At 32.7% G+C, this 12,188-nt stretch overlaps 2 protein-coding genes across 2 annotated transcripts; one reads left to right on the top strand and one right to left on the bottom strand.

Annotated features, from left to right (window-relative positions):
* Positions 1 to 3,434: 3,434 nt before the first annotated feature.
* Positions 3,435 to 5,499, top strand: LOC125825424 (putative pentatricopeptide repeat-containing protein At3g25060, mitochondrial). Its single transcript, XM_049504768.1, has one exon. The coding sequence runs from the start codon at positions 3,458 to 3,460 to the stop codon at positions 5,483 to 5,485; it is 2,028 nt and encodes a 675-aa protein (XP_049360725.1). The 5' UTR covers positions 3,435 to 3,457; the 3' UTR covers positions 5,486 to 5,499.
* A 1,321-nt stretch (positions 5,500 to 6,820) lies between these two features.
* On the bottom strand, positions 6,821 to 9,437 carry LOC125825437 (uncharacterized). The gene is made up of 2 exons (XM_049504780.1): positions 8,799 to 9,437; positions 6,821 to 7,351 (listed from the first exon to the last, which is right to left on the bottom strand). Exons 1-2 carry the CDS (start codon positions 9,076 to 9,078, stop codon positions 6,981 to 6,983), a joined length of 651 nt encoding a protein of 216 aa, XP_049360737.1. The 5' UTR covers positions 9,079 to 9,437; the 3' UTR covers positions 6,821 to 6,980.
* Positions 9,438 to 12,188: the final 2,751 nt, after the last annotated feature.

A 12,188-nucleotide genomic window follows, 5' to 3' on the forward strand; every position in this document is an offset into this window, starting at 1 on the left:
TTTAAACATTTGGATAGTTTTTTTTAGATGAAAGATGATGTAAGATTGTTAGTGGGCAAGTTATGTCACCAAACAATGTGATCTTATTTACCATGTTTGTATGTTTTGAAGTTGTGATGCTCCAGTTGAACATCTATGTTAACTTGATACAGTGATTTTGTTTATCAACTAATGTATGTTACATTTGCTTGTTTTAATCCAATTGTGCTTTCTATTGTACTTTGTATCCAATTGTGTTTTGTATATGCATTTTACATTAAACATAAACACTTTCGAAGTAGTAACATACACGATAACCATTCATAGAAACAAGGATATTGCATCCAACACAAAATCAAGTTCATTGACTATAACCATACATACTAGCAAACATAAACACTTTGAAACTTACATCAACCAAAAGAAATCTTCAACTAGCTATTTTGATTCAAACAACAACCTACAATAACATAAGGAAATCTTGCAACTACCTATTATGATCCAAACAGCAACATCAATTACTTATTTTGATCCAAACAACAACATACATGATTAAGAGACACAACATGAACATTGTATTAATGCAAAAGTAGCTACTCCATTTCTTCTTCACCTCAATCAGTTTGTCTACCTCTTCACAATCTGAAAGCACTCCTTCCATCTCTTTCAGACTAGATTGTTCTTCCAACTGGGTAAAGACAGATTGAGCTTCCATCTCTGTAATTTGTCAATCATTAAAGCCATTGATTTCTTCCATCACCTTTATTTTCTTTACATTTGCAACTAATAGTTCATTCATGTCCTTCATTTTCTTCACCAATTTATGAATGATGAACTTAGAGCGTTCATTAACCACATCACTCCATCGAAAATATTTACACTTTTGTGATCCATAGTATGGGCAAGACCAAAATCTTCTACTCAGATTATTATCAGACCAAGAAGTTTTCAAAGAGAGCAACAAACTGTGAAAGCATCGCACTTCCGCATTCAACTTTGGATCATCTTTATCAAAACAAATGTTATTCAAATCCAATTTTACATCTTCCATGGATAACCCTAACAAAAAAAATAGAAATCAGAGAAAAGAAAGCACTAAATAACAATAGAACAAATAAGATCTAGAAAAAAAAATATGAAATTAAAGAAAATAATAAGTTTAATACAAAGCTTACCTGACCCTTCAATGGTGGTCTTTCGATTTTGTATTCCAGAGAAAGAGAAGGGTGTAAAATGAATTAGAATTATAGGTAAAAAGAAATAGATATAGTTTAATCCCTGTATTGATACGTGGCATTTAATGATTGGCCTATAAATAATTAACTGGTGCCCTACGCGCCTATGCGTCGTGTTTTCATGCACTTGACCAGATGGGCAAATATAAATGTTTAAAATACGGTATTAAATAGTCTAGGTGGATAATAGGTCCTCATCAAAGTTTGATATCGTAACTGCTATTTCGGCCAAAGTTCGGGTATTTTTCAGACCCTTTTCCCTTTTTCTCGTTTTGTGTTAGATATGTACATATATTTTTAGGAATTTTTTTCGTGTACCGAATATAACATAAATAAAAAAAATATTTTTAAAGAAGTCTTGTGGTGGCAAGTAAAACATATTTTTGATATGTATATATATCTAACACAAAACGAGAAAAAGAATTGGAAGCGGAGGGTTAGGTGAAGTGGGTATAAAAATTTTTTAAAAAAATAAAATAATATCTAATTAGTATTTGAAGGGGAGGAGAGGGGGAAGATGAAGTAAAAAAAATCAAATATTTTTATAAAAGAAATTTAAACTAAAAAAACTAAAGAAAATGTGTGTGCGTGTGTGTGTGTGTGGGGGGGGGGGGGGGTTACGGTGAGAGGAAGTGATGAGGTGGAGTAAGAAAAATATTTTACATTTTATTTTATAATATTTTTTTGGGATAATAAATTTTTAATCTTTAATTTAAACTAATACTTAATTTATTTAATTTTTGTCAAGGTGAAATATATTGTCTATGTGGAGTGTGATGTGACAATTTTTTTTAAGTAAAAGAGAGGGTGTTTTTCTCAAAATTATTTTATACATACTATGATGAGAGTGTTATAAAAGAGAAAAGTGTGTTTCTCAAATTAATAAGTGATAGTTTATGTATGAAATTCACACTCTCAATAATTTATTTATGAAACTTAAAAAAAATTAGGTGTGTTTTTGACACTTATCTCATTATTATAGGGGTCGTTTGGTAGAGTGTATTAGCAAAAATAATGCATGCATTAATTATATGTATTATTAATCCCTTGTTTGGTGCATTTTTCATGGTATGTATAACTATTGTTCTATTGTGTATTGAGGAGTGTATTATTAATACCTAGAAATCCATGGTATTAGTAATGCAAAGGATTTAATGCATGCATTAATATGGTTAAAAACTCAATTACCTCTCAAAAATACTTTTACATCTTTTCCACCATAATTGTGAAAGATACTTTTGTAAATAAATATTTTTATACGATGCATATTATTTTTAATACACCAAATCAAACAATGCATAAGAAATAATCTATGCATAACTAATACGAGTATAACTAATACATGCATTACTAATGCCTACATTACTAATACACTTTATTGAATATTATTTTTATATATTCTATCAAACGACCCCAGTGTCTAGAGTGAGGTTTCAAATGGTTGGTTCTCTTACTTTAAGTCTTTGTTTTTATCTTATCATTACACTAAGTGAGATATGCCTCCAATATTGCAATACTACAATCTGCAATAAAAAAGTTTTTGTTAGTAATGGTCTCATGATCATTAATGGTATTCATTAGTAGTGTTGTAATGGTTTCTCTTTATAGTTCATATCGAGATTGGCTTGGTTGTTATGAGGAATCCTTTTGAGTTTGACAGTTTGGGAAATCTTGACATCTCTTTTCAGGTTAATATGGAGCTTTATTAAGTGTTTTATATAATAATGAACTAACAGGAAAAAGTTAATCAGTGACTATTGGTTACTGCGTACTGTTCATTAGTGCTTAGTGTATTGTAATTCTCAATAAAAATTGTGTGAATTGTTAACAAAAATCGAAATGATAACATCACTAATTGATAAATCAATAACCGATAAATCGATATCTTAACAGTTCCATATCGATTTAGCATTATTACAAACCGATAATCGATAAGTAAAATTGATAAATTTCAAAATCGAACGGACCAATACGCAACCCTAAATGGTGAGCTCTTATGCTAGATTATGTCGTTTAAAGACAACTCGGACATGAGTACTCCAACAAGCTTCAAGGATTGTTAATGGTGTTTGAATTGATTTGGGGATGAGTACAGTATTTTGTTGAAAGTTGTAATTTTCTCTCGATTAAAAATGTCTATTTGTTTCTCTCCAGTTCAATTACCTGTTTAGTGCTTATACCAGCAGTTATTGCAACGGACTCCTGCTATTAAAGAGGTGAACTTCAAATTCCCAGTGGACTAAATGCGCTTGTTACCACATGAACTCAAACCTCTCCTATTGACATGTAAACATAATGCATTGATTTCTCAAATTCACGCTCTTATGGTAGTATCTGGGTTATTTTCCCATGGAAACTCCATTGCCCCATTAATATCATCATATGCCAAAGTGGGTGATCTCAAATCTGCCCACAAATTGTTTGATAAAAGTCCCCTGAGGAGAGTAGATTTTTGGAATGCTATGATCATTGCCTATTCAAAAAATGAGTTCCCTTTTGAGGTTGTAAATGTTTATAATCAAATGGTCCTTGAAGGTGTCAAACCTGATAGCTCAACTTTTACTGTGGTACTTAAGGCGTGTACGATATTGCAGGATTTGGAGAAGGGTGAAGAGATTTGGGACAAGGTTGTTGAGTGTGGGTATAAAAATGATGTCTTTGTTGGGTCCTCTGTTTTGAACCTGTATGCCAAATGTGGGAAGATGGATAAAGCAGGAGCTGTATTTGAGAAAATGCAGAGGAGGGATGTTGTTTGTTGGACTACAATGATAACGGGTTTTGTACAGAGTGGGAAAGGGAGAGAGGCTGTGGATTTGTATAGGAGGATGCAAAGGGAAGGTATGGTAGGTGATGGTGTTGTTATGTTGGGTTTGATGCAGGCTTCTGCTAATATTGCAGACACGAAATTGGGTTCGTCAGTTCATGGCTATATGATCCGCAGAGCCCTTCCTATGGATGTCAATATACTGACTAGCCTTGTTGATATGTATGCTAAGAATGGAGAGTTGGAGATAGCTACTCGTGTATTTCGGAAAATGCCTTTTAGGAATACTGTTACTTGGAGTGCTTTGATTTCTGGCTATGCTCAAAATGGCTTTGCTGTTAATGCTCTTCAACTGCTGATAGAGATGCAACTGTTAGGATTCACACCTGATGTAGCTTCACTTGTAAGTGCACTTCTAGCATGTTCTGATGTTGGCTCTTTAAGATTGGGTAGATCAATTCATGGTTATGCTGCCAGGAAAGTCATCATGGATCAAGTTTTAAGTACTGGATTGATTGATATGTATGCTAAATGTGGGCTCATTTCTTGTGCCCGTTCCATTTACGACCGCATCAGTTCTAAGGACTTGATATGTTGGAATACGATTATAGCATGCTATGGGATCCATGGGCAAGGAAGAGAGGCACTTACCCTTTTCCAGCAGATGAAGGACGAGATAGAACCAGATCATGCAACTTTTGCTGCTCTTCTTTCAGCTTTGAGTCACTCGGGATTAGTGGAGGAAGGTCGACATTGGTTTGATGACATGGTGAATGAATACAAAATTAAACCTTCTGAGAAGCATTATGCTTGTTCAGTTGATCTTTTGGCTCGAGCTGGTGAAGTTGAAGAAGCTAAAGAACTCATCACTTCTATGGAAACTAAACCTGGGCTTGCTGTTTGGGTTGCCCTTCTATCTGGTTGCCACAAACATAAGAAATTTTCCATTGGAGAATTGGCAGCAAACAGGGTACTTGAATTAATTCCCGAGAACACAGGTACTTTCGTGTTGGTAGCGAATTTCTTTGCAGCAGCAAAAATGTGGGATAAAGCAGCTTCTGTGAGGAAGCTTATGAAAAAGACAGGGATGACAAAAGTTCCTGGCTACAGTGCTGTAGAGGTAAATGGGAGACTCCATGCTTTTCTTATGGATGATACAAGTCACCCTCAATATGAACAGATAATGGGACTTCTATGCAATCTGGAAAATGAGATGAAAGCTATGGGCTATGTCCCAAAGACTGACTTTGTGCTGCAGAATCTTGAAGAAGATGTCAAAGTGAAAATGTTGGGTATTCATAGTGAGAGACTTGCCATTGCTTTTGGGCTCTTAAACACCGCACCAGGAACCAGATTACTTATCACAAAGAACCTGAGGGTCTGTGGTGACTGCCATGAAGTAACAAAGTTTATCTCTGTTATAGTAAAAAGAGAGATTATCGTAAGGGATGTTAAACGATTTCATCACTTTAAGGATGGAACATGTTCCTGTGGTGACTACTGGTGAAACATGTCTTGTCATGTAAAGCTCTATCATCCTTGTGAGATACTGGATAAAAACTAGGAATACGATGAAAATGTATTTGTTGCTGCCTTGGAATTCAATCGGAGGTCCACCTAAAAGCTTATTATGGTCATCTGTGGAATTTATAGACTGATGTCATCTGGTGGATGAGCAGAAGGATACTTTTGCTGCCTGTTTTCCCCGACTCCTGGAATTTTTGGGCCGCCTTTAATATTAGGAGTAGTCTGCACTTGTGTCCTAAAATATCTCCTGGTGGGGCACTGACACTGCAGGATGTTTGTGCACCATTGCGTGACCAGTGTTTATGTAAATCAAGAATGTGTCTAGCAGAGAAAAATAATAATTCAGAATCTGAATGGGATTTACATAGTTGCTTCGATCACATTCTGAGGGCAGGAAAAATAAGTTGCTTCCACTTCTTCTCTGAGAGAGGCAAGCCAACATAAATTTGTACCAAGCTTCCAATAAGGTGGTGAGTGGTATTTTGAAGAATCAACTATCCTGCAAGTTCCATCAAGGTGACAAAATTGAAATGTATGTGTCGGTATCAAAGATGCAGATGATATGTAGCATACTTTCTCAAGTCTGACTGCTAAATGTAAAGATTGCTTGTACTTCTTTGGAGTTAGCGGATTGATTCTTTCCTTGATTAATAGCTGAACTGGAGTTGAAGTTTGACCTCCAGTCTCCAGCCGAAAGAGTGTTTTTGTGTTTGGTAGCACTAACTGGAATGTGGTGAAGCACTTGCGACACAATTCGATAGACATACACAAAAAGGTTTCCTGCTTTTCTTCACTCATTCATAAGTTTGACACAAAATGTTCAGGTGTACAACTTTGGCAGAACTTAGTCAGTTGACAGGCACCCTAGATTGTCACATCCTGAGTGGTTATAATCTCTGTCCGAGATCATTTACGTTGGGAACCAAGACTTGCCAGTTCTTCAAGTAATTGGTAAGGTGCTGTCAAGGAAGAATGAATGATTATACAGTGGATTGGTGTATCATTTCTTCAAAGCTTTTACTGCTTTGAATGAATTTAGGAGCGCTATTGCGAGACTGTCTATCGTTTATCAATAGCCTACATGTTAACAACCAAAGAACGAGAGGTTTATTCTTTATAATGAGCCTCCAGTGGCTTTCGATCATCCCATTTACTGGCTGAAGGAATGCTTTTCTCCCTTGTTAGCTATTAACATTGCATTTGTTTCAAGTTGTTTACAAGAGGAAAGCTTTTGCACACATATTTCTGATTGAGTGAAGAATAAAGATAACACACAATTAATTGTTTGGATTGACACAAGGTAGTGAATGTTAACAATGTCTATATCTGAACAACAATACTACAAGATTCTCATTGAGTTACAACAATTCCCAAAATCCCTTCTGCTAAAAGAAGGGTCAAGACATGCAGGCACATAATGTTCAATCTTATCAAAAAGTTGTAAAATTTGAACCAACTGCTTCTGTCTATTTTTCTCAACTCCGATAACCATGAGCTCGATTCTGAAGATTTTGATTGTCTTCTAATAGACGGTCGTATTCTAAAAGAAGATCTGCTGCTTGTTTTTGGAGAGCAGCAACATGAGCTTCCGCAGTTTCAACACGTTTGTCTTTCTCCTCTGACTCCAACTTAACCTTCTTCAGTGTCTCTGTTAAACTAGAGAGTTGTTTCTGCGATAATTTTATTTCCTCAGCAGCTTTATCTGCTTTCTCCTTAAACTGCAGCTTTTCTTTCTCAAGCCTTTCAAATTCTTTCTTTGAAGATCCCGCACTACTACGCAAAACAATCAGCTTCCGAAGGTAATGGTGCATACGATCAATTAAGAATCCAAGAAACAGAGAAAATCCTGTGTGATATATGCCCCATTCAAATGCAGATAAATTAGCATAAAAGGAAACAAGTAATGAATAAGAAAACTCGGAAAATGCAAAATTCCAGTAGCATGCATATTTTTATTTGTCATATATAATGCTTTTTTTCAGTGGTTAGCAGTGTTAGCAGATCTATACTTCAGACTGAAGTTATGGTTGCAAGACCAAAAAACCTAAATCCATTTTGACTGCTGCCTAGGAGGAACAAACTCTTATGCTTTCTCAACCTTAAAACATAATCGCAGAAGCACATCTACATACTACCACAATTTAAGACTTGTAAGTAATGGTATCTCCTTCACTCAGACAATTAACTGTTAATCTTGAGATGGACTACCTATGTTTGCACATTCTTACTCCCCGTAATCATGTTATATCAAATGGAATTTACAAAGCAGCTTCATCGGAGAATCAGGGAACGACCCGAACAAGAGAGTGCCTCAGAACATTTATTTTACTGAGGTATAAGATGAACATTTTGAAAGAGTGGGAGTACCATCAATAGAATATCAACTGTGATGGTTGAGATATGACTCTATTAAGTTCAGGTAAAACGACTTCTAGACAAATTTCTCTTCAAATTCCAAGAAATTTTAGAGAACTATTTTACTACACTTGAATATTGTTTGAGACTAAAAACAGCAAAAAAGCTCTTCCAGTGGCCAGCATTGAAGCAGCTACTTTGCTAGACTCACTATTATCCCTAACTTAAGATCAAGAATTAGGAGGAACTGGTGTTCCGCAAGTAACTGTGTCAATTGCACAGAACTTATTTTGACACCTAGGAGACAACAATTCCCTCCCCCATCTTCCCCCGAACCCAACAAAAAAATAATAATCAAAGATTTAGCTTTTCAATCAAATAAGCTCAAACCTAGCATTACAAGTGTTAATGACAATACACGAGAGGAAGAGCGAAGAACACGTGATAGTTTCTTATCACATCTCAACAACAAATTGTTCATATTGGTATAAGCTCAACTCTAAAAGTATCTCCTTTCAAACTAGTTTAGTACAACAAACAATTCAATTAAGTTCAGTTCCTACAAATTCCAAATAACTCATCAAAAAAATGCTTGAAAACAATCTTCCTTCCATCACAGTCATCCATGAGAATAGCTACAGATTGATGCATAAATTACGAATTATAAAGATTCATTAAATATCAATTGATAAGCGAAAATGCTACATGTCCCTGCTAATTATCTTCATCCACATTCAAACCTAAAAGTAGCAGCCAACAAATCAGAGAGAGTCTATAATAAATTTTAAAGATTGCGCCCCTCGTAAACAGAATACTACTATCATCAAGGATAACAACTGAACCAAGAATCTGATTTTCATTTGCAACACATTTTTAATATCAGAAACCAATAACAAGGAATGTAATTGAGTTATTTGAAAAGGGCTAAAGAATGATACCCATGAGAGTAGCCTCTAACAAGTTGGTTCTCCACAAAACCTGATCCATTGGTGTCATTGTACCAATCTTAGCCCCCTTATTCTGAATCTTGATAATACTAATAAAGTTGGAAAATAAGATAGCTGATATAGTACCAGCAATTGTTAAAACAGTACCCTTTCTCATTTTCACCTGATCCAAACACTTCATCACCAGTTCCCTCAGTGGCCCAATCTTCACCATTAGAAGAAATGCCACCATACCCTCCAAACAAAGAACCATAAACAACAACTGAATCATTTTTACACTTAAAAAAAAATCAACCTTTTTTATACCTTCAACTAAAACCCCAAAATTTCTTCAAAGAACCAACATCATAAAAAACCCAAATCAAGAATTGGGAAGAAGCCCCTGTAGATGACCAAGAAAAGAAGTAGAAGTAAAAGATGTCTAATACTCCACTAATTAAAAACCTAATCTTTACAACCCATCTTTAAAGAAGTGTAAAAGGATAAAGCTAGTAACTTTAGTAGAAAATGTTAAGGGTTTTGAGCTGCAGATCTATGGAATTAGTTGCTAATTAGAAAAAAAGAAAAAGATAAAAACTTTCTTTAAGCAAAACCCAGTTTTTGGTTCAACTTTTAACTTTTGGTTCCTCTTAAGCAAATGGTGTGTTGGATTGTTTTGTTTTTCACTTTACTTGGGAAAAGGAATAGCAAGAAGAAAAGAAAGAGAAATGTGAATTATTAGTAGTACACTGCTATTTTGCTAGTAGTAATATTGTCTGTGTGTTCAGACATTACAAGTTGGACGGACGATTGGGCTTTGGTCTTCCTGTTATATATGTTGTGTAGTTAGTACTACTTGACTTCTTTTGTCTGCCCATATCTACCTACTTATTTAGTTTTGATCGTTTTAGATTTCATGTTTTTTAAGAAATTAAGTAAGTTTATTATTATCTTTTGAAGTCATATTTTTAATAAATAAACATAAATTAAGTTATTTTAATTAACTAATTTGATGAATGAACATTGATTGGTTATTTAGTTTTTTTATATTAGTCAAATGTATGCTTTAAAAGTTAATAACGTTCAAAAGGATAAAATAGAAAGAATAATGTCATTTAAGCATTAATTTTGTGAAATGACAAATATTAAGAAGTTTTTTTAAAAAAAAATAAAAACGACATATAAATAGGAATGAAGAGAGTAATTGCCAATAAGCCCTTACCTTTACCACTTGGAATTTAAAAAATAAATCAAAAAAAGGTTAAACTTTTTCTCAAAAATTGCTTGAAATTGAATAAAAATGTCATTCATTTATAATAGGGAAAATTTTCAAAACAACAATATTTTAGCTTTTAGTGGGACTCCTTAGCAACAGTTTCATTATTTATTAAAAATATCATTATTTTAGTTTGTTAAGGGATTAGTTATGTATTTATTTTATTTTGATTAATTTGAAAGAATACAAATAATTAATAACATAACAAAGAAAATCATGGAACAAAAAATTCAAAAAAGGTAAAAAGAATTTAAATACAAATCAGTTACGTTTTGAAAAGAGCATAAATAGCCATCTTTCCGTCGAGCCTTTTTTTGCTTTCTTCTTAAGAACATCAAAAAAAAATATTAAAATAATTTAGTTTGTCTTCTGAATCATTCATCTGATAACTTTCAAAGCTTCTTCAAGTTGAATACGACATATTTTTGAAATAGAATTTTTCAAAATTGACAACTATAAATTTGTCGCATCCAGTGAACAATCGAAAAATAATCAGGTATTTTTTTATTTGTTTGGATGAGATATTCGTATATGTCGAGTACAAGAGTGTGTTTTTTTCTGATTGAATCAGTGAAATCTTTGTATGCATTGGAATTTATATCTTTTTCGGATGTTTTGTATCCAAATTATGATGTATAATGAATGAAATTGTTTTTTTTTTTTAGTTTAGTAGCTGTTTTTTCTATTTGAATGCATACAATAATTTGTATCCCATTAAGTTGATGTAACTAATCGATCATGAACTATATGTTGAATACAACAATATATGAATACAAAAGTGAGATGAAAATACAAAGTGAGATTGAATATAAAGTTGTGAATACAAAAGAAATACTCTCTTCATTTGAAATACAAAGTAACTTTGAAAGGTAAAATACAAACTAATGGATCATGAACTATATGTTGAATACAATAATATATGAATACAAAAGTGAGATGAAAATACAAAGTTATACGAAATAAAAATTTCGCAGGAAAATGGGATGCGCTTGACAAGATCTCCTTCTTTAATAGCAGTATCACCATTACTATTATAATATATAATATTGAAATCGGTATACAAAGTGAGATTGAATATAAAGTTGTGAATACAAAAGAAATTAAATACTCTCTTCATTTGAAATACAAAGTGACTTTAAAAGGTAAAGTAGGCACATAAAATACAAAACTTGTTGGTATACAATTAGGTTGAATACAAAACAAAAGAGAATTACAAACTTGTTCACATATAAATTGAGATTGAAATACAGAATGAATACCCAATAAAATACAAAATTGTTAGCATACAGTTAGGATGAATACAAATTAAGAAGGAAATACAAACATGTTGGTATACTAATTGAGATTGAAATGCAATGTAAAAACAAAAAATGTAAAACTTGTTGATATATAGATATAATGAATACACAAATAAACTGTTGATTCAGACATTATAGACATACATATGTTTTTTCCCCAAATCTAAAACCCTAAAAGCAAATATAAATGTATTAAAAATCAAACAAAATAAACATATGGATAAATTTGTAGGTTCTAATAAATCTGAAATATTAAAACGAAATAAGAAAAAAATTGGAAAAAAATTGTTTAATCGACTAAAAATCTAAAATACATAAATTTTACATGAATATGTAAACAAACTTGCATAAAAATAAAAAAAATTAACGAAAAATTTGTAATATGTACAATGCGAAATATAAATCATAAACGGTGATATTGAAAACAAATCTAAATAACTAACTGAAATACATAAATATTAGATGAATATGTAAACAAACTTGCATAAAAATCGAAAAAATTGACGAAAAATTCGTAAATGTACAATACGAAATATAAATCATAAACGGTGATATTGAAAACAAATCAAAAGAAATCTAAATAACTAATCGAAATTACCTTTACCAAATTCAGAATTTCTTGAATTAATATATAGATTTTGTTTACCAACCGAGAAATTTCTTGAATTAATACAAAGATTTTGTTGAAGAATTGAACTTTGAATAATTTGTGTTTCAAGGTTAGCAAAAAAACTTGAAAAAAGAGAATCTGGAAACGTGAAAGGTGAGGAAAAATAAAAACTTTAAGTTAGAAACGTGAAAGGTGGGAAATTAACGTGTAAGATGTGG

This window comes from Solanum verrucosum, unplaced genomic scaffold, assembly GCF_900185275.1.
Source record: "Solanum verrucosum unplaced genomic scaffold, falcon-dt-bn FXZP01000101.1, whole genome shotgun sequence".
Taxonomy (NCBI): Eukaryota; Viridiplantae; Streptophyta; class Magnoliopsida; order Solanales; family Solanaceae; genus Solanum; species Solanum verrucosum.

What these genes read in the sequence shown, in the direction of transcription:
- LOC125825424 (XM_049504768.1), top strand. Translation starts at nt 3,458, where the DNA reads ATGCGCTTGTTACCACATGAACTCAAACCTCTCCTATTGACATGTAAA.
- LOC125825437 (XM_049504780.1), bottom strand. Translation starts at nt 9,078, where the DNA reads ATGATTCAGTTGTTGTTTATGGTTCTTTGTTTGGAGGGTATGGTGGCA. An exon ending in GTTAGAGGCTACTCTCATGG is followed by an intron (nt 7,352 to 8,798) that starts GTATCATTCTTT and finishes TATATCACACAG; the next exon opens with GATTTTCTCTGTTTCTTGGA.